Genomic DNA, 22500 nt, shown 5'->3' on the forward strand with positions numbered 1-22500 from the left:
CCCTAAAGGGAGAAAAAAGCAGAAGAAGCGACATGACTTTTGACGATGACTGTACGTAGGGTGGAAAAGGTTACAAAGTTATCCTGTTATACTGTTCACTTCCCTGGATATGGCACTTGTTCTTCATGTTCTTGTTCTCCATGTCCTCCTTGTTGGGAATGACACTCGTTCTTCTTGTTCTAGATGGAAATGGCACTTTTCCGGACCATTTTCTAGCTATCCTTTACTGCAACGATTCCCCCACCCCCCGTCTCTCTCTCTCTCTCTCTCTCTCTCTCTCTCTCTCTCTCTCTCTCTCTCTCTCTCCTCATCTATCTCAGCTCACACTCCTCTCACTAATCCTCCTTAAGATCTCCGTCTCCCTCCCACTCACTCTTTCTCTTGCCAACCCAGAGAGAAGGGGGGGAAGGTCCCAGGGGCATTCTTTTCTCCATTACGTTTTCTTATTTTATGCTCCCGCCGTCCAGTATAGAACTTCTCCCATTAATCAAATCATTTCATATTTTATGGTCTTGTTTATTTCTTTTTTTATTTTTTTAAGTTTCCCTGTTGTCTCACTTACATTTTTAAAGATATATTTTAGCCTCAAACGTGCTCATTTTTTGTAATTTTTTTTCTCGTACATTTTGCTGTCTTCCTTTCCTAATTTTGTCTCATTAATGTACTATTTATATATTTAACATCATCATCATCATCATCTAATCATTTTGGTAAATATATCAGTTTGAGCCATTCTCATCTTTGTTCCCATTTTCTTCTCTTCATATACTGAGTCTGATTTTGTGTGTGTGTGTGTGTGTTTTTCCTCTCATATCTAACTGGCTACAAAAAATATAGATATTTTTTATTTTTACTTTCAGATGGTGACGGACCCTCAAAGGTATACCTGTAAGTAGAATAATACTTTTCGTATCCTCTCAGCATCACAATTTTTGAAGAAGACAAAGGGAATTTTATGTTTTTCGGTGTCTTTTTCTGTATTTACTTACGTGATCCTGTTTCGTAAATACCGGTATCTACTTCGCAGTTTCAGGAGAACGCAGAGAAAAATTGTCTCAGCTATTTTTATGCTCAATTGTATGTTTTTTTTTTGTTTTTTTTTTGTCATTGTTTTTACCACACACTTTTAGAAGAAAGCAGAGAACGTTTTAGCATATTTTTTTTTTATTGTGCTTTGTTTATGTCCTTGTTTTTACTTCACTGTTCCAGGGGAGAGTAGGGAAAACTTTGTCATTTTTGTCTCTCATTTTTGTCTTTTTCACGTCATAATCAGAAAAACGCAGAGAAAATTGTATCAGATCTCATTCAATGTTGTCTTGTGATCTTGTCTTTGTTTTTACATCAATTTCAGAATCACCCAGAGAATACTTTATCATACCCCCTTTTGTCTTCTTTGTTTTTATTTGCTGCGTTTCATTTCACGGTGGCGGCGTTTGAGAGGTGCTTGCTTTCACCGCCTGCCAGCTTCTTAACCCTTTGTCTTTAATGCAGAAAGAAAAAAAAAAAAAAGCTAGAAGGCTTGATTCCCGGCGTTCTCTCTCTCTCTCTCTCTCTCTCTCTCTCAATCGTTCCTCCTTCACTTTCCATCATTTTCTCTCCAGTCCTGCAGTACTTCTCTTCTCCCACCTCCCCTTCAGTACCCCTCCTCCCTCACCTCCCCTTCAGTACCCTTCCTCCCACACCTCCCCTTCAGGATCCCTTCTCCCTCACCTCCCCTTCGGTATCCATCCTCCCTCACCTCCCCTTCAGTACCCCTCTTCCCTCACCTTCCCTTCAGTAACCCTCCTTCCTCAACTGTGCTACAGATAAGTACCCCCCATCCTCTAGCATTCATCCAGAGCCTCACCATTAGTTAGTCTCTCTCCCTAGCTCCCACATCTCTCTCTCTCTCTCTCTCTCTCTCTCTCTCTCTCTCTCTCTCTCTCTCTCTCTCTCTCTCTCTCTCTACTATATATATATATATATATATATATCATGAAGGTCATCATTGTAACCATCAGTACAGTTCATCATCCCCAACATTTTCCCTTGACAAACATTACTCAGTAATGACAAAAATAGATGCAGTCAGCGTCCAATGATGAGAGTACACTAATATCCCTAATGCACAGTTTATTTCCAGTCATTGCCCTGAAAGCTTGCGGCGGTGTGTGTGTGTGTGTGTGTGTGTGTGTGTGTGTGTGTGTGTGTGTGTGGCTGCTGCTTTGCTCATGTGTTTCCGTCGACGTCTTGTATGCTACGTTCCTGCTGCCACCGAGCGATTAAATTCGGCAGAGGAAAGCACCTTTCTTTTGATGGGTGTTAGGAGAGAGAGAGAGAGAGAGAGAGAGGATTACTATTTTGGTCCATCTCTTCACTACGAGTCGGTCTTTCGTAGGCTGGATAAAACCGTCTGGTGGTAGCAAGCATAGAGTAAGAAACACACACACACACACACACACACACACACACACACACACACACACACACACACACACACACACACACACACACACACACACACACCATTTGACTAAAGACAGGCCTTAATGTAGATTATTTCTCACGCCTTAATTCCCTTCATTACGCGCGCTCCTTTTTTAGATGCAAGTTTCATGAAAAAGAAAAAAATAATCCACGGCAAAGAATCTCCTGACTTTGTCCCATTGAAAAAATTTAACAAAAACAGAAGCCATGTTAAAGTCCGGTCATATGGAGGTGAGTAAAATCGTCTGATGGTGGCAGAAACTTAAAGTAAAAACATCTTACTAAAGGGGTTAGTCTAATTACTGAACATGAAACATTTTCTACTAATTTCATACACACCATCTCACAAGAATCATAAGGTGTGCGTTAATGAGTACACTTGTATCTCTGTGTAAATCAAACGTTAATCTGATCCCGCCTTTATCCCGTCTCATCTCAGCATCCAGTAGTAACCTAACATTCTACATTATCTGTACCTAGTTCTGCCTTTTTCTCTTTCCCAGTTTCGCCCCACACAACCTACTTCCCATCCCTTACCTCATACCCAGTGACCTTCCATCTCTCTCTTATTTCCATCCTCCCTTCCTTCCATCCTTCCATCCTTCCTTCCTACTTTACCATATTTCCTTCTTCCTTTTCCCTCCTTCATATCGCTGTCTTCCCCATATTCCTCCTTGTTTTCCTCATCCCTTATCCCATGCCCTCCTCCTACTCTCTCTCATTCACCGGAAAATAAATGTCTTCTCGTTTGGGTTGGCACACATTGCATAGATATAATTTATTCCCCCCTCCTTCCAGATTTCTTACTCGTTCCTCCCCCATTTGTCTCTCCTCCTTCCTCTCCTTACCTCCTCCTTCCCTCTTACAGACTCCATTTCTTGTTTGCCCTTCATGTTTGCTCACTATTTCTCACGGTTCGATGTGAAGCCAATATCTTTCAATCTCGTGTCTAGTGTCATATCTTTTACCTTTGTGGTGTTTTATCGTTATTGTTCCCCTCGCTTCGCTATTCCTTATCCCCTCCTCTTGTCATTCATCTGTTCTTCTTTCCCTCCTTCATATTCACTGCTCTCCAGTTTCTTTTCCATTCACTGTTCCACCTTGCTGTCCATCATCTGTCCCTCTTCCTCTTCTTTAGTACTTTCACCTTTATTACCTCCTTCATTCTCTTTTCCATTTTTTACCCCGCTTTACTTCATTTCACCCATCCATGGTCCATTCCTTCCTGCAAAATTGATCATCTCGCATCCATCGTTTATCTTCCTTCCCCCGATTATAACCTGTCCGTCAATCAGTCTACCCGTCTAGCCTCTCCAGTCCTTTGATAGTTAGATAGTTAGACCCCCTCCCTTATAGCCTTCCCTCTTCCCTCCTTCTCCTATCCCCTCTTTTTTTCTCAGTTTCCCCACTTTTCCCTCCCCCCTTTCTTTACTATCCCCTCCTCCTCTTTTCTCAGTTTTCTCCCTCATAGTTTCATTGCTCCTTTTCATTCTCCCCTCTTCGTCCTGTTTGCACTTCCTTACTCCCCACCTCCTCAATTTCCCTTTCTCCTTCCATCACAGTTACCACACCCCCTCCTTCTACCTTCCCTACTCTTTCCTCTTTCACTCCCTCCTCCATCGCTCTTTTTTCTCCATTTTCCTGGTTCCCCATTTTTCCTTCCGTAATTCCTCCACGTTGTCGCATTTCTTACATTTCCTGAATCCTTCTCTTCCTGCCTTCACCCCAACAGGTCTTTCCTCTCTCCCCAAAGGCTTTTTCGTCTTTTACAATCAGTCTCTCAGCCGATTCTCATTCCTTCCGCGTCTCTCCCGCCTTCCCTTTAGCATTCATGTGCTTTCACTCCTCCCCGGTCCAGTCTCTCTCTCTCTCTCTCACACACACACACACACACACACACACACACACACACACACACACACACACACACACACACACACACACACACACACACACACACACACACACACACACACACACACACACACACACACACACACACACACACACACACACACACACACACACAGATCCCATCTCTTCTTGCCTTCCAGTCTCACTTGCTTTCTCTCTCTCGCTTCTTCCAGTCCCATCCCCCTCTCCTCTTGTACCATCCTGTAGTAATTCAATCCCTTATTCCATCTCTCCCTGCCTCTCATCCTTAGTATTTACGCCCCCACTTGGTCTTCCTCCTCTTCTTCCCACGTACCTTTCTACATTCCCATGCTTTCGTTCACTTCCCTCCCATCCCACAACTGATGAGGACGCAAGCATATTCAGTGAGCGTTAGTTTTTATGCATAGTTATAAATGTAGTTGTTTTATGAATAGTTTTCTGATGTGTCCCTGATGTTTTTATATGGATTTAATGTTTGATGACTTTATATTTCTTTTACTTGTGTTTATTTATTTATTTGCTTATCTCTGCTCTACTTTTATTCGTACTTTACGTCGGCAGTGACCTCTGTTGTTATGCTGCCACGTTCCTTTAATGTAATCCGTCAGTTCATCAGCCATCCCACTATCCCGTATCTGTCCCTTCACCCTCTTATCCCTCATTCAGTTCCATAATCTCCCAATCCCCCACCTTTCCCCTTCCAGTCCCTCATCCATCATACCTTCCCCCAGTCTCCCAATCCCCAGCCTGTCTCTTTTTAATCCCTCATCCCTCACCTGCTCACACCCCCTCACCTATCTCTCCAGAATCTCATCAGTAAATCAGATCATAGTGTGTCGAGCCATGGGATCTATTTCTATATTAACCACTTATCCCTTGACCTCCCTTATTCCCACCCCTTCTCATGACCCTCGAGGAATTAAAAAAAAACAAACATAAATATTGATCATAAAGTTAGTCATTTTATTAAATGGTTAAAATATGGAGATGATTTTAGAAGTAGGTCATACGAGGAGGTCACACTTTTCTAATGATTTATCTAGATGAAGGAGTGGGGAAAACACTCACCTCATTTCAGGCTCATAATCTTCGAGTGACGAATGACGTGGTTTATATATTTTGCCCTGACAAAAGCGCCATATGGTTTTATTCACCCCTGGGAAACCTTTGACTTCTAAAAATTAAGTTCTGCTGGTGTCGTTTCACTGTACGGATATCAGTATATTATATTTAGAATTCTTATGTTAATTTCTAGATTCAGTCAAACACACTTCACTATTCAGGGATAATCTAACTCTTCACACACACACACACACACACACACACACACACACACACACACACACACACACAAATTCGGACCAAGAATGCTTTTATATATTCTGTCGGCTTTAAATTGTCCCAAAATTGCCATGTCGTTATCCTGAATGCTGAGCTGTAACAGGAGCTTTACACTAGAGAATACCAGTAAAAAAAATGTTATGTAAAGGATGTACAGCCGCAGAATCTTAAGTTAGTATTCTCATCGGTTAAGAAGACATTGTAGCACCTCTTCTTTAGCGATTTATTTTTTAATCCGACTGGTTAAAATCATGTTGTGTCATACATATGCAGAATATGGCGTTGTTACGTTGATTTAAGCGACCCATAAAAAGATAGTAACGTATAATAAACAAGATAAATCGCTTAAGAAGTGGTATTAGGGAGTTTCCTGCATTGACGAGAAAGCGGGCTCTATTCTGCCACTGAACTGCAAAAAATAGGCTACAAAAGAACGAAAACCTCTGTCAAGTTAATGTGAACAAACTAGAGCACACCTGTACGAACTTCCCCCGACTCACCTGCGCGTCCTCCTTCGACTTGGCGTAGAGTTTGTCCATAAGTTCGCGTATCTCGGGGATGAGGCAGGTGGTGTAGTTGGTCCAGCCCCCCTGCAGCCCCTCCTGCGGTGTGCGTCCCTCCCACAGCCCTGACCCCGTGCATCGCCTCTCCGCCACCTCTGTAACGAAAAGAAGAAGCATTTATTTCTCATTATTTCCACATAAACACAAAGGAACACTCAGAGATCAAAACACCCGCCCCCACCGACTGGTCTAAGGGTCGAATATTTGACGTTCCCTGCGACTTCGATCTCTGACAAATTACTCTGTGATATTTCATTCTTGCCTAACTCTTTAACCTTCCACCAACTTTAAATTAAACCAGTGATGTTTGATTTGGCTTTGTCCAGTGAACTTTCTCTCTGATCTTTCACTGTAAGCTTGACCCTCGACTGATTGGTCTCAGAATCGAAAGTCTTTATCCCACTTTAAGTCAGAGTCATTCTTCAAACTTTAGTCAACATTGGATAAAAACAGTTTGAGTTGACCTTGCCGTGTGACCTTGACTTTTAACATGTAATATTAAAAACAGCAGGCCAGCTTCTACAGTGATTCTCAGCTTGTCCACCAAGTTTGAGACAAATCAATCAAAGCCGTGTAAGTTATTTTATTCACATACACCCACACGGGGCGAATATTGACCTTGCTCTGTGACCTTGATCTTAACTGATTATTCTCAAAACTGAATCCCTTCGTTTTTCCTTGACTCTCCACCCTCCCACCAAGTTTGGTTCAAGTCAGACGAAAACTGCTTGAGTTGACAGTACCCTGTGACCACGATCCTTGACTGATTGCCCTTCAAATCGAGTCAGTTTATTCTTGCCTTCTATTAAATCCATCCACAAATTTTAGTCTGAATCATCGCGAGTGCGGGTGCAATAAACACACGCATTAACTAGCACCAGATTGCTCAGGAAAATAATATATGTTTCCAGATAAAAGTTTTCATTTGTGCTGCACTTTTCTTGCTTAGCTTGCTCTGAGTATTACAAATAGACTCGTATTATAGTTATGTTTTAGTCAGCAATATCAGTCCATGGTGAGGAGGAGTGATATAAAACAGAGGGTTGTGCTCATACAGTTGAAATGTAAGAGATGTTGAGGAAATGTGAGTCCTTCATATGCAGATCTGGAAGTCGTAAACGTTGTTCTTGTCACAGGCTTGGCTACACTGCACAGAAATGTATGAATGAATCTATTATTGAATGGTATTAAAGGTGATGCGAACACACACACACACACACACACACACACACACACACACACACACACACACACACACACACACACACACACACACACACACACACACACACACACACACACACACGTCAGAACAACATACTTCATCAGAACAACCCCACATTCCATCACACACCCCAACGCACGCGACGAGCCTCAGCATCTTAATTACCTGGTTGATACGAGTTAATAATTCTCAGTATGAAGACGAGGAATTTAAAGATAATGGCAGTTTTCTGGTACCCATGAAGCTCAGTGGAATTAATTGCCGAGTTGCGCTGGTCAGGAGGCAAAAATGTCCAGTCAGAACAGAAAAGTTGTTGGGGTTGTTTTGTTATTATTACCGGTATTATTATTATTATTATTATTATTATTATTATTATTGTTATTATTATTATTATTATTAGATTGTTCTTGTTACTTAAGTAGTAATAATAGTAGTACCGGTAGTAGTAGGAGTAGTAGCAGTAATAGTAGTAGTTGTAGTAGTGGCAGCAGCAACAGCAACAGCAGCAGCAGCTGTAGTAGTAGTAGTAGTAGTAGTAGTAGTAGTAGTAATAGCAGATTTTTTTTTTAGAACGGATTAGGGACAAGTCAAGCTTATTGGCATTATATAATTTCATGTTTCAGTGCTGAAAACGTGTGCGTGTAAAAAGTTTTATCCTTCAGCAGTTCATTTCGAAATATTTTAGCACTAATGGCATTATGCATAACTATATTAAAGTTTTATATTTACGGCTTGTAAAGGATGATTTTGTTGTCAGCTTCGTGCATTTTTATCCGTTCCGTGCCAACATGTTCATCATAAAACGTACCAGCGCCCTGAACCGTGAAGTCCGACCTTGAAAGGCAAAGGTCAGGCTCCGACAAATGTGTATGTTAAGGAATGGACAGTAAAAGCAAAAGCATTTCTTTGGCAGTGAACTTTGTCAAGTCGGATCGCAACTTTCCGCAGTGACCAGCAAAGAGATAGCGAGCGGAGGGAAAGTGGGCAGGCGGGTCCCCAAGACTTTAACCTCAAAAGAAGAAGGAGGAAGGAAGAGAGGAAAGACGTCAGGTGGAAGCAGACAGAGAAACACATACGGAGAAAGAAGGAAGAGGCATGGAAAGGAAGAAGAAAGAGAGGTGTCAAGTGCAAGTAAGCTGAGAAAACACTTACAGAGAAAGAATGAAGAAACAAGAAGAGAGAAAGAACGGGAAGGAAAGACGTCAGGGAGAGAAGTAAAGAAAAAAAAAACAAAGAAGGAAGAGACAAAAAGAGGGAGAAAGATGTCGGTGGGAAGTAGATAAAGAAAACACATTTATTGCAGAGAATGATATAGTTTTGATTTGTGATGGGCCAGAAGAGATGCAGAGAGTGTTGGACTGTTTGGTGAGTGAAGGTCGCAAGGTGGGTTTGGTTATTAATTGTGGAAAAACTGAAATAATCAATATGAATATGGAAAATGCGCAGGAATGTGTAATTGGAGATATGGTTGTAAAGCAAGTTGATAGGTTTAAATATTTAGGTACTTATTTAGCCAAGGATGGTTCTTTGAACTTTGAATTCGAGGAAAGGTTAAAGAAGGCTAATCAGGCAATGGGAATGCTTAAAAATATTTGGAATAATAACAATTTTTCTGTGCATACAAAAATCAAACTTTATAAGGTAATGGTTAGGAGTATCTTAATTTATGGACACGAGTCTTGGTACAGCACAGTGACTATGGAAAATAAATTCTTGGTGTTTGAAAATAAAGCACTTAGAAGAATATTAGGAGTTAAGTGGTGGGAAAGGATACCAAATAGTAGAATTAGAGAAATAACGGGAGTGCAGCCGATCGATGAATATGTTAGATTCTCACGATGGAAGTGGCTAGGACATGTGTATAGGAGACAGGGAATAGTACGAGGTACACCAGGGTGGGTGGCACTTGGTAGGAGAGGTAGAGGAAGGCCAAAAGAGACGTGGGTGAGGACAATGAGACGGGAAGCTGGAGATGAGTGTTGGGGAGATCTTGAGGAGTTAGCACAAGATAGGATGTGGTGGTGTGAGTTCATCGAGGCCCTATGCAACCCCGAGGGTGCCACAGGAAATGATTGATTGATTGATTGAAGGAAAAGGCGTAGGAAAGAGGCAAAAATATAAAGAAAAGCGTCAGAAATAGGCAGACAGAGATGAGATATAGAGAGAAAGGAAGAGTAGACAGGCTGAGAACTCACATGGAGAGAAAGAAGGAAGAGACGAATGATAGGGGAAAAATGAGAGGCAATGACGACAGGCAGACAGAGAGAGAGAGAGAGAGAGAGAGAGAGAGAGAGAGAGAAAAGGAAAGCACCAAAAGCAAGATGAATGAAACAAAAGCATTCTGGGGATGAATACTAATCGCCCGCCGAAATATGTTACTGGATGAGCTTCATGTTGCCTGCAAACCAAATTTGAAGAAAATTAGTAAAACTCTGGAATGCAGTCACCGCGTTTCGCAAAAAAGCCAGTCCATATTAAAGAAATAATTTGGCGGCTGGCATTTGGTCGTCCCTGATCATATTCTCACCAAAAGTAATAGACGTCTGCACATCCGCATAGTTGCTAGTTCATGAAGGTTTGGTGAAAACTCTTCCACAACTTTTCGGTATATGTTGGGAACACACACACACACACACACACACACACACACACACACACACACACACACACACACACACACACACACACACACACACACACACACACACACACACACACACACACACACACACACACACACACACACACACACACACACACACACACACACACACACACACACACACACACACACACACACACACACACACACACACACACACACACACACACACACACACACACACACACACACACACACACACACACACACACACACACACACACACACACACACACACACACACACACACACACACACACACACACACACACACACACACACACACACACACACACACACACACACACACACACACACACACACACACACACACACACACACACACACACACACACACACACACACCAGCCAATCGTCACGCCTTGTTGAAGATGAGCGATAAATATAAAGTCACCTACCCACAAACGACAAAGTTCCCTGTTAGATAAGAAAAAATAATTGACACGTAAAAAAGAAAAGAAAAGCCACTGACCTCCCCTACTCACTCACATACCGATAGATCTGGAGTCGTGTGTGGCAGGCATGGAGATAACTAAAGATTTATGTCGACCTAAAGATAAAATAAGCAGTTTGAAGGATAGGTCGAGTACGAAGAAGTCCTGATGTAAATTATTGATGCCGTACTTCACCTCACAGGTCGTAGAAGGAAGGGCTGAAGATGACAGAAGTAAGTGCATTTTCTGACAGTGTGACTCCTCTCAACTCTGTTTACTTTAATTTGACGTAAAAATGTCATATCCTTATCATAAGTGTTGTGCTGTAAGAAGAGGCCAACAATAGAATATGATGCTGGTCACGAAGAAGTGCTATGGAAAAGATGTACAGCTGTGGCGTTATATTTTTCTGCCACTGAGCTACGAGAAGTAAGCTTTGGAAGGACAAAAATCTCCTCCTAGTTAAGATGGAAGAACTAAACTGATCTTGAAAAATGCGACCATTAGAAACAACAGATATTAACTGGTTCCTCCCACAAGTCTGGACAGATCGTATCACTACATTTTATCTTATTTATTACGGAACTATGCCACCTTTTTCACAACTCGGCTGCTGTGTCGTGGTTGCTTGGAATTCATTGACTCGTGGTTATGAAGTACTATGAGTCCTTGGTAACTAGTCATATCATATCTCCAATCTGACCACGTCCTGCTATCAACGGAGCTGAAAGAGGTTGGAGACCCTTGTCAGATTCGGGTTAACCGACTATAATCTTGTAGTTTTTGTCATTCCTTTCTTTCTTTCTTTCTTGCGGAAAATTAATTGCATTACGACAGCAAACAAGCACCAGGAGTGCATGTGGGCTTTCTTGCAAGTTATAGTAATCTGGAAATCACATTTCTTTTGCTCCTTTCTAAAGAAAAACCAATTCAGTTTAGTTGTACTGAACGGTATTCCATCTCACTTCCCCGTATATGCTTAAAAATAATAGCTAGGGGGAGTGGGGAAGCCTTCTTTTATACGGGGCTGGATTTCTCAAGCATATTTACGATCGATTCAGTGACATAACCTTGATTTGTTTTTGTAAGAAGAATGAGAGACATGGGAAGAATCTGCACGCCCCTTTCCTTGTCCTTCCTGCATTTTTATTTAATTTGGTTTTCCTTCCTCTGTTCATCTTCTGGGAAAAAAAAAAATAATTGTTACGGCAGGAAAATAATTATAAGTTGTAGGCTACCCTTCGACGGAAGCAAAACTGAACCTGTCTCCCTTTCTTGTGTTCATAGATGCCCATTTCATTTGTATACGTAGGTGGAAGGGCAGTGAGTGAAGAGGAAGCTGGTGGGAGAACAAAGAATATGAGGGGCAAAGGAGCTGGCTTATAGGGCAAAGAAAGGTAAGGGAGGTATACTAGGGAAGAGGAAAGAAGAATGCAAAGAAAGGGGAAGGAGGAATGCAAGAGAAGTGAAAAGCAAAGTGGGTGAAAAGGAAGAAACGTAAAGGAGATTGGAGGAAGGGAATACGAAGGAAAGAAAGGGGATGGATGGAAAGCAGAAGAAAGAATAGGCAGAGTGGAGGAGAAAGCCAAACAAAGAGGAGATACAAAAGAAAGAGAAGGAGTGGATGGAAAGCAGAAAAGGTAGGAGACAGAATAGAGGAGCGAAAGAGAAAATACATAACACGAAAATGGATGGAATGGGAAAACAGTGAAGTGGAAAAAAGATAATAAACAGCGAGTGAAACGAAGGACAAAGCAAATAACACGGATGTGTAGAAAAAGCATAAGTAAAAGAGAAAAGAAAAATGCAGCGAGGAATGATGAAAGAAGTCGTAGAAAAAGAGTCAAAAGAAAGGAGAGGATAAGGGAATAGGCAGGGAAAGATGAGGAAGGAATAGAATAAGGGAGGGAAAGGCGAGGAAATGATAGGATGTGAGATACGCAAAAGAAAAATCGCGACAGATGAAAGGAAGGAAACGAAAGCAAGGAGGCAAAAGAGGAGAGAGAGTGGATCCGAGAAAGGAAAATTACAGGATAAGTGAGAGGATAAGATGAGAGGACAAGATGGAATTGGATCCTGGAGAGAGAGAGAGAGAGAGAGAGAGAGAGAGAGAGAGAGACACACACACACACACACACACACACACACACACACACACACACACACACACACACACACACACACACACACACACACACACACACACACACACACACACACACACACACACACACACACACACACACACACACACAGAAAGAAGAAAGTGATAATAGACAGGGTGGAAGAAGGCTAGAAAAGAAAAAGAAAGAGACAGGGAAGGGTGGAAAGAGAGAAAAGAATATAACTGGACTAAGGAGAGAGTAGGAAGGAGAGAAGGAAAGGAGGGAATAGAGAGTGTAGGAAGGAGAGAAGGACTGAAGGAAGAGGGTATGAAGGAGGAAAAGGAGAAGGGAAAAGTCTGTCTTGAGTGGAGGGATATCAGCGTTGCATAAAAGAGGGTGATCTGATTAATTATGCATGGGGAGTACAGTGTATAATGAGGGAGCTTCTTCTGTCACGGCAGGGAGTTTATTTACCATTAAAAAGGGCCGGTATATAGAGAGGCAAACGATCTCTCTCTCTCTCTCTCTCTCTCACACACACACACACACATTTACACACACACACACACACACACACACACACACACACACACACACACACACACACACACACACACACACACACACACACACACACACACACACACACACACACACACACACACACACACTGCACTGCGAGGTAAAATAACAGATCACACAGGCGTTCTTCACCTTACTTTCGATTTTAACTTCATTTCACCTTACTTAACACCATTCCATTTCTTCTTTATCCTCATGAATCCAGTGTCGCGTTATTATATTCTAATTTTTGCTACTACTAGGTGATTCTACTCAATTCGAGGTGTATTCGTGAGGGGGACGCTGAAGGCAATATTTAGCCCCACCAGTTCGAAAATCTGTCCCAGTTTAAATAAAATCGTCTGGATGTAACAAGAATAATGGACAAAGGACTTCCTAATACTAAAGAAGCTAACAACGGTGTCCCAACAAGGAAATATAGACCCATGTGCTCTACAAGGTGTGGCGACGTAACTGAAGACTTCTTTGTCACAGATAGTATAGTAGGAGACAACACAAATTGTCTCTCTTTGATCCGCAGTCCAAGCTACCTCGAGGAAAAAGAATTTGTCTCTTAACGATGACTGTTTAAGAAAAGATATATAACTGCAGTGAGACCTAAAACGAGGGTAACACAAGGGATATCACTCACCGAATCCAATAGATCTCTCCTCCATTCCCATGCTTGCCTCACTTCACTACCCTTCCCCTCCCCCCGAGCTTTTCCCTTTCCTGACTCCACCACCGCTACCCCTATCAACGCACTAATAAAATCGCCAGTCGTAAGCTGGAGTAAGATGCAGCATTCTGAAATTCTCGTGATAGTTTATAACATTTTCGGTATCCCAGCTTTCTCTTATGGATGGTAAAATCGTCAGACAGAAGCCAAAATTAACCTTATGGTTGGTATTTGGTAGTCAGTTCAGTACCTTCCCTCAGTAACCTAATCCCAACCACCTGACCTTTCCCTCACTGATTATCCGCACCCGACCCTTTCTGCCTCGCCCCCGCCCTTCTTAATCCCGTAACCATACACCGATCTCCATACGCATTATATACACTGCTCCACCTACCCCGTATCTTTAGCTGGAGTTTATTGGAAATGTGAATATTAATTATAAACCAGGCCATGTCCACACACCATAGTCATTCATCATAGTCATACACCATAGCCACACACCATAGTCATATATCATAGTCACACAGTAGGCACACACCATAGTCACACATGCACCATAATCACACACCATAGTCACACACCATAGCCACACACCATAACACACCATAGCCACACACTCCTCGTTATAAACATTAACTGCCCTGTCTTACCTACATCATATATTCACCGTGGTTGGAAATATAGCGATTAACAACAAGCCATTGGGAAAAAAAAAACAAGAAAAACTAGGCTTATCCCTTTCCTGTGAAGAACATTACATTCAAATGTAAAGATAATAGCAGGCTTAGCACAGTAAAGCTTAACATACTAGAAACTTGAACGAAAATATTAGAGGCGAGATGATGATGATAATGAGGAGGAAGAGGTTGAGGTTTAAATCGAAAGCGTTGCCTAACAACCAGTTATGGAAAAGGATTTCAGGGTTAACTATGAAATTTGCGTTTGCTGCGAGCCTCAAGGGATCATAGAGTCGCCTGCTTTGGAGTGCGGGCGCTCACATTTGCCGTACTTGTTTCATATACCAGTAAACAGGGTCATCAATGTGGGAGTAAAAAGCTAATCACGTAGGCTCATGTATTTCAGTGAAGATAACTGCTGACACCATTGAGTATATGAGCTGACTAGACTGTTGATTATCCTAGACCTAGCTGTATCAGGGCAAGATAATGTGTTACTAATGCCAGGATTGGAAAACAACTTTGAATTGCAACCATAACACGGTGTTCTTCGATGTTCAGTGCTTGTTAACGTAATATGAAAACATATTTCCGTTTCGTTTGTTCCGTTTAGCACATAACTCTGGTCTGAGGAATCTTCAGAACAAATCACACATAGTAATATTTCTATGATAGAGAAACATAAATTTGCTTTAAACAACAGTTTATGAACCTACAGTACAAACATGTATACACACAGAACTGAGTAAAAAAAACAAACAAACAGTAAGCAATGTTGTCAAAACAGAGAAATCAGTCGAGCAGTACTATACCAGAGCACCCAGGACACAGTTAAACAGTATATCAAGTACAGTACAGAAGTGAAGTACATAAAAGAAGGTATTAAGGACCCTATTACACTACCAACTGTACTTAACCACATAGGCCTAAATAACAGCAAATAAATAAAGACTAGTACTGGACCCCCAATCAACTAAAACAAGGTATTAACAACACAACTTCGAAATACTCCCTCAATTACCCACTCGAGTTTCCAAAGCCTATATTCACCACAAAGGATCATTTACCAATATAGCTTCATTCGTCTACAAGTAATATAATAAAACACGGCAAGAAAATGAAAATCTATGCCTGGCGAGAAAATTTTATGCAATGCCTGGCGAGCAAATTTTATGCAGAGTTCTCGCACAAGTTAAAGATAAAACTGTCGACCATGTAACCCATATTTTTAACTTAATGCTGAGGGAAGGAGTGGTCCTTGAATACTAAAAGTTACCAGAAGTTGCATCAGTATTTAGGAGGAAAAATTAGAAATATACAGAAAAGTTCAGAACAATTAGCCTAATTACTGAAGTACGTAAATTGCCAGACACCATAATTAGGGGAAAAATAGTAGACCATTCAGAAAACCGTAACATATTTAGAGATACACAACGTGGATTTAGAAGGTACAGATTATGTTACACTAATATACATCAATTTACAACGAACTATTTCACCTCTCTCGCATCAGAATAAACCAGTAGACATAATATTTGAGGGTTTTCAGATAGTTTTTGAAAAGCCACATCGTGATTTGCTATAAAAACCATTCGTAAAGTTGGTTGCATGAAAAGACACTGGGTATGTCAGATAATTGGGAATGCTCTCCATAACTGTCAGAGGACGTGGTGTGCTGCTGATATCACTTATGGGGCAGGTTCTGTGTAAAATTCTACCATTCAAAATATATAGTCCATTTTAGGTATTTGGATCCTACTGGGTGTTGCTTCTCACGGTTTTCCAGTACGGCTAGTTTGTCGGAGGATCTCTCTCTCTCTCTCTCTCTCTCTCTCTCTCTCTCTCTCTCTCTCTCTCTCTCTCTCTCACACACACACACACACACACACACACACACACACACTCAAGAGATAAAAATGTTTTCTCAGCCACGATCACTGGTGTCCAAAACTCCCTCCATTTCTCTCCTCCCTTTCATCTCTATCTCCCTCCACCCCCTCCCTCCCTTTCAGATATCTTTCTCCCTTTTTCTGTCACTTTTCTCCCTTTTTCCAGTTTCTTTGTCTCTCGTAAGCGTTTTTTTATTCATATTTTCGAGCTTGGTCTCTCTCTCTCTCTCTCTCTCTCTCTCTCTCTCTCTCTCTCTCTCTCTCTCTCTCTCTCTCTCTCACACACACACACACACACACACACACACACACACCACTCTCCCCTTATCACCTTTTTCTCGTGCATGCACTCACACAAACAGTCTCTATCTCTTAATCTCTCTCTTCCATTTTCTTTATATTCACCCACTCTTTTCTCCCTTTGCACACATTTATCATGTAAATGTCTTGCATCTCTCTCTCTCTCTCTCTCTCTCTCTCTCTCTCTCTCTCTCTCTCTCTCTCTCTCTTCTTCATTTCTTTTGCCCTTCTTTCATCATTCTTTCTTTTTCCTCTCTAATGTTATTGCTTTTGAATCTGTTTTTTTTTTTTCTTATTTCATCTGTGCTTCATTGCTGATTAAGGAAATATTATTACACATTCGCTCCTTCGCTTTTTCCTTCCTTTCTTTTCCTTCACTCAGTTATTCCATGCATTCCTTCCTTCTTTTCTGTTTTATTTCTTCCTTGGTTTCCTTCATTCTCTTTCTCCTATTCCTTCCTTACTTTACTTCCTTTGCGTGTACCTTATTTCCTTCGTTTCAGCCTTTTATTCCTCCCTTACCCCTTGCTTTCCCTTCCTTCTTTCACTTTCACTTGTCTTTCCCTCACTGTCGTTCCTTCTTTCTCTGTCACTCGGTTTTTCCTTACTTTTTTTTTTTTCATTCATTCATTTCTTCCTGACTTTCCTTTCTTGGTTCATTTCTTCTTTCCTTCTTCTCCTCCTTTTATTGTTCCACTTTACTTTTCTTCCTTCATTTTATTACACTCATTTCCTCCTTCCATTCCATACTTCAGCCTCTTTTACTTATCCCTTACTTTGTCGCATCCCCCTCTCCATTCTCTTTTCCTCATATTGTTCCCCTCTGCCTTTCCTTCCTTCACTTTCATTCATTTCTTTCTCAGTTTCCTTCCTCCTATCTCTTCCACTCATCACCTCCTCTGTCTGTTCCTTCTCTTTTGTTTAATCGTTTTAATCGTCCCTCTTTCCCCCCTCCCTCCCCCCCATTTCACCAACATTACATCAGAGAGTTCAAAGCCATTCGACCCTTCAATTCTCTTTGTCTCCCCTCCTCTCTCTCTCCCTCTCCTCCCCTCCTCTTTTCTCCCTGCGTCTTCTCTCCCCATACCTCTTGCCTCTTCTCTCCCTTTCCATTCTTTCCCGTATCTTCTTCGTCCTCCTTCCCTTATTCCTTCCCTCGTCTTTCCCCCTTCCCTTCCCTCCCCCACCTTCCCTCCGTCTCTCCTCGCCTCTTATCCCTCCCCTCGGCTTCCCTCTCCTTTCCCTACTGTCTACTTCCCTCCTATCCCTCCCCACGTATCACTCCTCTCCTCTTTCTTCCCCTTCCCCTCTTTCCTTTCCTTCTCCTATCCCTCCTCTCTCCCCTCTCTCTTATCCCTTCTCATCCCTCATCCACCCTTGTTTTCCCACATCTACTCCTTTCCCCTGCTGTCCCCTCCCGTTCTGTTATCCCTCCCCTCGTCTCCCCATCCCTCCCTTTTTCCTGCCTCTCCCCATGTCTTATCTCTCCCCTCGCCGCCCCTCTTCCGTATTCCCTCCTCGTATCTTTTCCATTCTGCCCGACTCCGTTTTTCGTCCTTTTTCCTCTCTATTTTTTCCACCTTTTTTGGCATCTCCCTGTGGTATGTGGGGGGGGGGGTGCAAAAGGGACACGTGCGCCCCCTCACTATCATATAAATATCTGTTTTCATTGTATTTAAACACGAATTTCATCTTTTGTGTCTTTTGCTGTATATTTTCAGATGCTACAGCCTCTCGGTTTGTTATTTCGGTTCGCTTTCATCTGACGTAACTGGGCCACTACCGCAACCTGAATACTGAGGCATGGTTGCAGGAAAGTCCATAAGCCTTAGTTATGAGGTGGGAATGGGTCTCCTTGCAATCAGTCAAATCAGTTCTCCAGTCTCACTACACTCGGCCATCCACTGAGCCGAAAAGCGTTTGGGATCATCGTTAAGTTAGAAGACAATGTACACTATACCAGAACAGTACAGTGTGTGTGTCAGAGAGAGAGAGAGAGAGAGAAGAAAAAGGAAACAGAAAGTAAGGCAGGGAGAAAGGCCACCATCATCACGACTCACCTTTACGAATTACGCAACTGTCACCCTCACCCCCTCACCCTTCCCCCAACCCCATCCTCACCCCATTTAATATTCTGCATGTGCCCTCAAAACTTAAACCGTTCCTTTACCTTGATGTATATACGTGTAATATGTTCACGTGAAATCATTCCCACACAGTTTATTGCACAAGTTTGACAGTTTGGTGGCTTTACTAAGTACTGTGCAATTTTGGAATTATTCTGTCTGTCTGTGTATCTGATCTATCTATATATTTATCTGCCTGTCACTATCTGTGGAGTCAGTCTTTATCTGTCTTTTCATGTCTTTCTGTCAGTCTGTCTAAATATCTATCTGTCTATCTATCCATACATCTGCCTTAATTGCCTGACCCCGCATTCCCCAAAGGGTCTCCTCGATAAACTGACCTCCAAGCGTTATTGTCCTTCCTCACTAACGACTCCTTTTCCTATGTCATCACCCTCTCTTACGTACTCCCACACCTCACCTCTTTATCTGGTCCCCGATCTTACTCTCCTTCTCCTTCTGCTTCCTCATTTTCCTTCCCTGTCTCTTCCTTCTACCTTCTCTCTGCATTTTCTTTCTTTTCTCATCTTATTTCCCTCTCTCCTTCTCTTCTTTTCTCTATTTCTGTTTTCTCCACTCTCTTCTTCCTCTCTTCTCTCCATGCTTCCTCCTTCCCTCTATTCCTCCGCCCACTCCTTATGGTATCTTGATCCCTTTATCAATTTCCTCCACTTCTCTCCCTTCTCCCCTCCCTCCTTCCCTCTCTTCATCATTGTGCCTACACTCTACCTTCCACACCCCTCCTCTCCCTCCTCGTCCTCGGTTTTATCCCTCCATCTGTACCCTAATCCCTTTCTCCTCACCCCTTGTCATCTCCTTCCTTTCCTTTTCTCTCAGTTCTCATTGTCCATCATCATCCTCTCTCATTCCATCTCTTTCTTTCCATCTTTCCTTCTCCTATCTACCTCTTTCATCGATATCCTCTCCTATCTCCCTTCGTTCCTCACCTCTCCTCCCTCTCATTACCATCTTTCCATCCCTCCTCCAGTCTGCCTTCCCTCTTCACCTCCTCCCCAGCCTATCACTTAACACTTAAGAGCAGGGCAGTTAAGAAAGTTTCGCCTAAGTAGTTCTCGCCCTTAGATAAGTTTAGCGAACATTTGCGAGAGAGAGCCACCATTGACAGAGAACCAATCACTAATGGCCAAGATAAACAGAGCCACGTTCGGCACACTGGAGGCGGGGCGTATGGAGGGGATCTGACCAGCTTGTGTGTGCACTGAATATTGTCGGTTTGTCTTCACCTGACGGAACTGGGCCACTCCCGCGACTTGAATACTAAGTCGTGGTTGCATGAAATTCGATGAGCCTTAGTTATGAGAGTGAGTCTCCTTGGTGTCTAGGTAAAATTTATCCTCCAGTCTGACTACACTTGGCCTTTAGCCGTCCTGAAAGGGGATAAGACCCTTTTTCAGTATAAACACACATCTTCAGGTGATTTTACAGTGAATGACAAGCACATAGTTTATAGTAACCGAGAAAACACTTTACCACGTTGGATGATAACCGTATAGCCAACAAATGGGCGCTTGTGGTCTAGTGGGTTCAGGCGCCCTAGCTGGATGTGGCCCATGGTTTAAGTCGGAGGGATGGTTGGGATTAATTGCTTGTCTAGGATGGTGGTGGATGGCGAGGCATGATGGGGAGAATCTACCCTATGAAAATCCGCTAAGTATACGTTGTGCACAGTAGCAAGACGTAACATCGCCATCTCTGCATCTTGAATCCTGAGCAGTAGCAAGAGATTTACACCAGCCTATGATGCTAGTCACGAAGAAGTGCTGTAGAGAGGATGCAGAGCCGTGGTATTTTCATATTCTTCCAATGAACTACGGGAAACGGGCTACAAAAGAACGAAAATCTCCACCAAGTTAAAATGAAGGAACTATAGGTTATGCGGGACAGCCATTTTTACCAGGTGTGGGCGGGGTGGGTGAAGAGGAGTGGGCGGGATGGGCTGAGTTATGCTTGGAGGTGTGGCAGGGCGGGAATAATACACCTTGTTAAATTGGCTGTTGTATAAAGGGCGGAGTGGGCGGTGGAAGGGCTTATGTCAGATATTTCTCTTAGAAGTCTGATGGGGAAGGACAGAAGAAGATTAGGGTGGGGGGTGGAGAGGAGTGAACGGGATAGACTGTACTGGTCTCTCTCTCTCTCTCTCTCTCTCTCTCTCTCTCTCTCTCGCTCATTTATCTTCTTCACTTTTCACTCTTTTCTCCCTCTGTTGACCTCATTCCTCTCTCGGATGTTATCTAGTCACATTCTATTCAGATTCTCTCTCTCTCTCTCTCTCTCTCTCTCTCTCTAACACACACACACACACACACACACACACACACACACACACACACACACACACACACACACACACACACACACACACACACACACACACATTGCAACACGCACACTGCAACACAAAAATGCAAGCTATACGCCTGGCATGTTGCAAGCAGCCGACCCCCCTCACCACTTGTGCAACACTGTCAACACTCCAGCCAGACTCACCCAACTATGCGCCATGACGACGATTTACATTTTTATTTTTATTTTCATTTATTTTTTGGTATCGGTAATGTATCTGTGCATTAACGGTATCGAAGTATTGGAACTGGTATGGGGTGCAAGTGGAGTATTGGTTTTGTTATTGGTTAAAATGTTGGTATCGGTTTAAGTCCAAGGAGTACAGCATCGCGGACTAAAGAAGATCCCAGTGAATACTACATGCTTCACAAACTAAGCAGTTGGCCAGACAGTATCGTAGGGCTCTCTTTCCTGACGTAGCTATTAAAAGCATTCCTCACCTTACTAACAATGCAAGTAACATAAAACATCTTATCAACATCGCACTTAGACTATATGCATTCTTCATCTTACTAAAACAGCAGTTAACAGCAGTCCTCACTTTACTAACATAGCAGTGATCATTGTACCACCGTCTACTACTAACACAGCAGTTAAACAGCACTCTTCACTTTTCTGGCAAAGAAATGAATTTTAGTAGCAATGAACAGCACTTCTCACTGTACTAAGAAAGCACTGAGCAGCACTCTTCACCTTACTAGTGAATTGATTAACAAAACTCCCCACCTTACTAGCAACAAATAACGGCACTCCTTATCATAATTAAAAGAGCAAGTTATGCCAATCCTTATTTTACTGACATAGCCATTTGCACTTCATGTCACGGCGGCTCATCTCTCATCTAAGCCAACTTTATCTACTTAAAATTACAGTAGGTACAGGCTGTTGCACGAGAGATCGACCCATTAATAAATATAACTTTGCTCCTTCAAGCAGCATTTCACAGCAATACACACTCTGAGTTGCTGTTACGCGCAGTGAACTCAGCATCCTACTTACACCTACAAGCAGAACTACTAACGTGTATAGGTACTTACGTGAAGGGTCGACGCCCTTGAGCGGAGGGCAGGGTAGGCGGGAGACGGTGTGGGCAGGGGTGGGGGGCCAGCATAGGATCTTGTCCCAGGTAGCGTTGCACCATCCATCTGAGGAAGGAGAAGATAAAAGACTTACTGTAGTTTCATGCCTATC

General features: G+C 42.5%; 1 protein-coding gene across 1 annotated transcript in view; it reads right to left on the reverse strand.

Moving 5' to 3' along the window:
* LOC145414848 (PDF receptor-like) overlaps positions 1 to 22500 on the reverse strand; it is a 180560-nt gene that overhangs the window by 99920 nt on the left and 58140 nt on the right. Inside the window, exons 2-3 of the mRNA XM_080284270.1 lie at positions 22347 to 22454; positions 6204 to 6361 (exon numbers count right to left, since the gene is read on the reverse strand). Coding sequence (XP_080140396.1) covers positions 6204 to 6361; positions 22347 to 22454 — 266 coding nt within the window. The remainder of the gene's footprint in view (positions 1 to 6203; positions 6362 to 22346; positions 22455 to 22500) is intronic.

The sequence above is a fragment of the Coenobita brevimanus genome, chromosome 101 (assembly GCF_032717465.1).
Source record: "Coenobita brevimanus isolate Jiangsu-jjx chromosome 101, ASM3271746v2, whole genome shotgun sequence".
Classification (NCBI taxonomy): domain Eukaryota; kingdom Metazoa; phylum Arthropoda; class Malacostraca; order Decapoda; family Coenobitidae; genus Coenobita; species Coenobita brevimanus.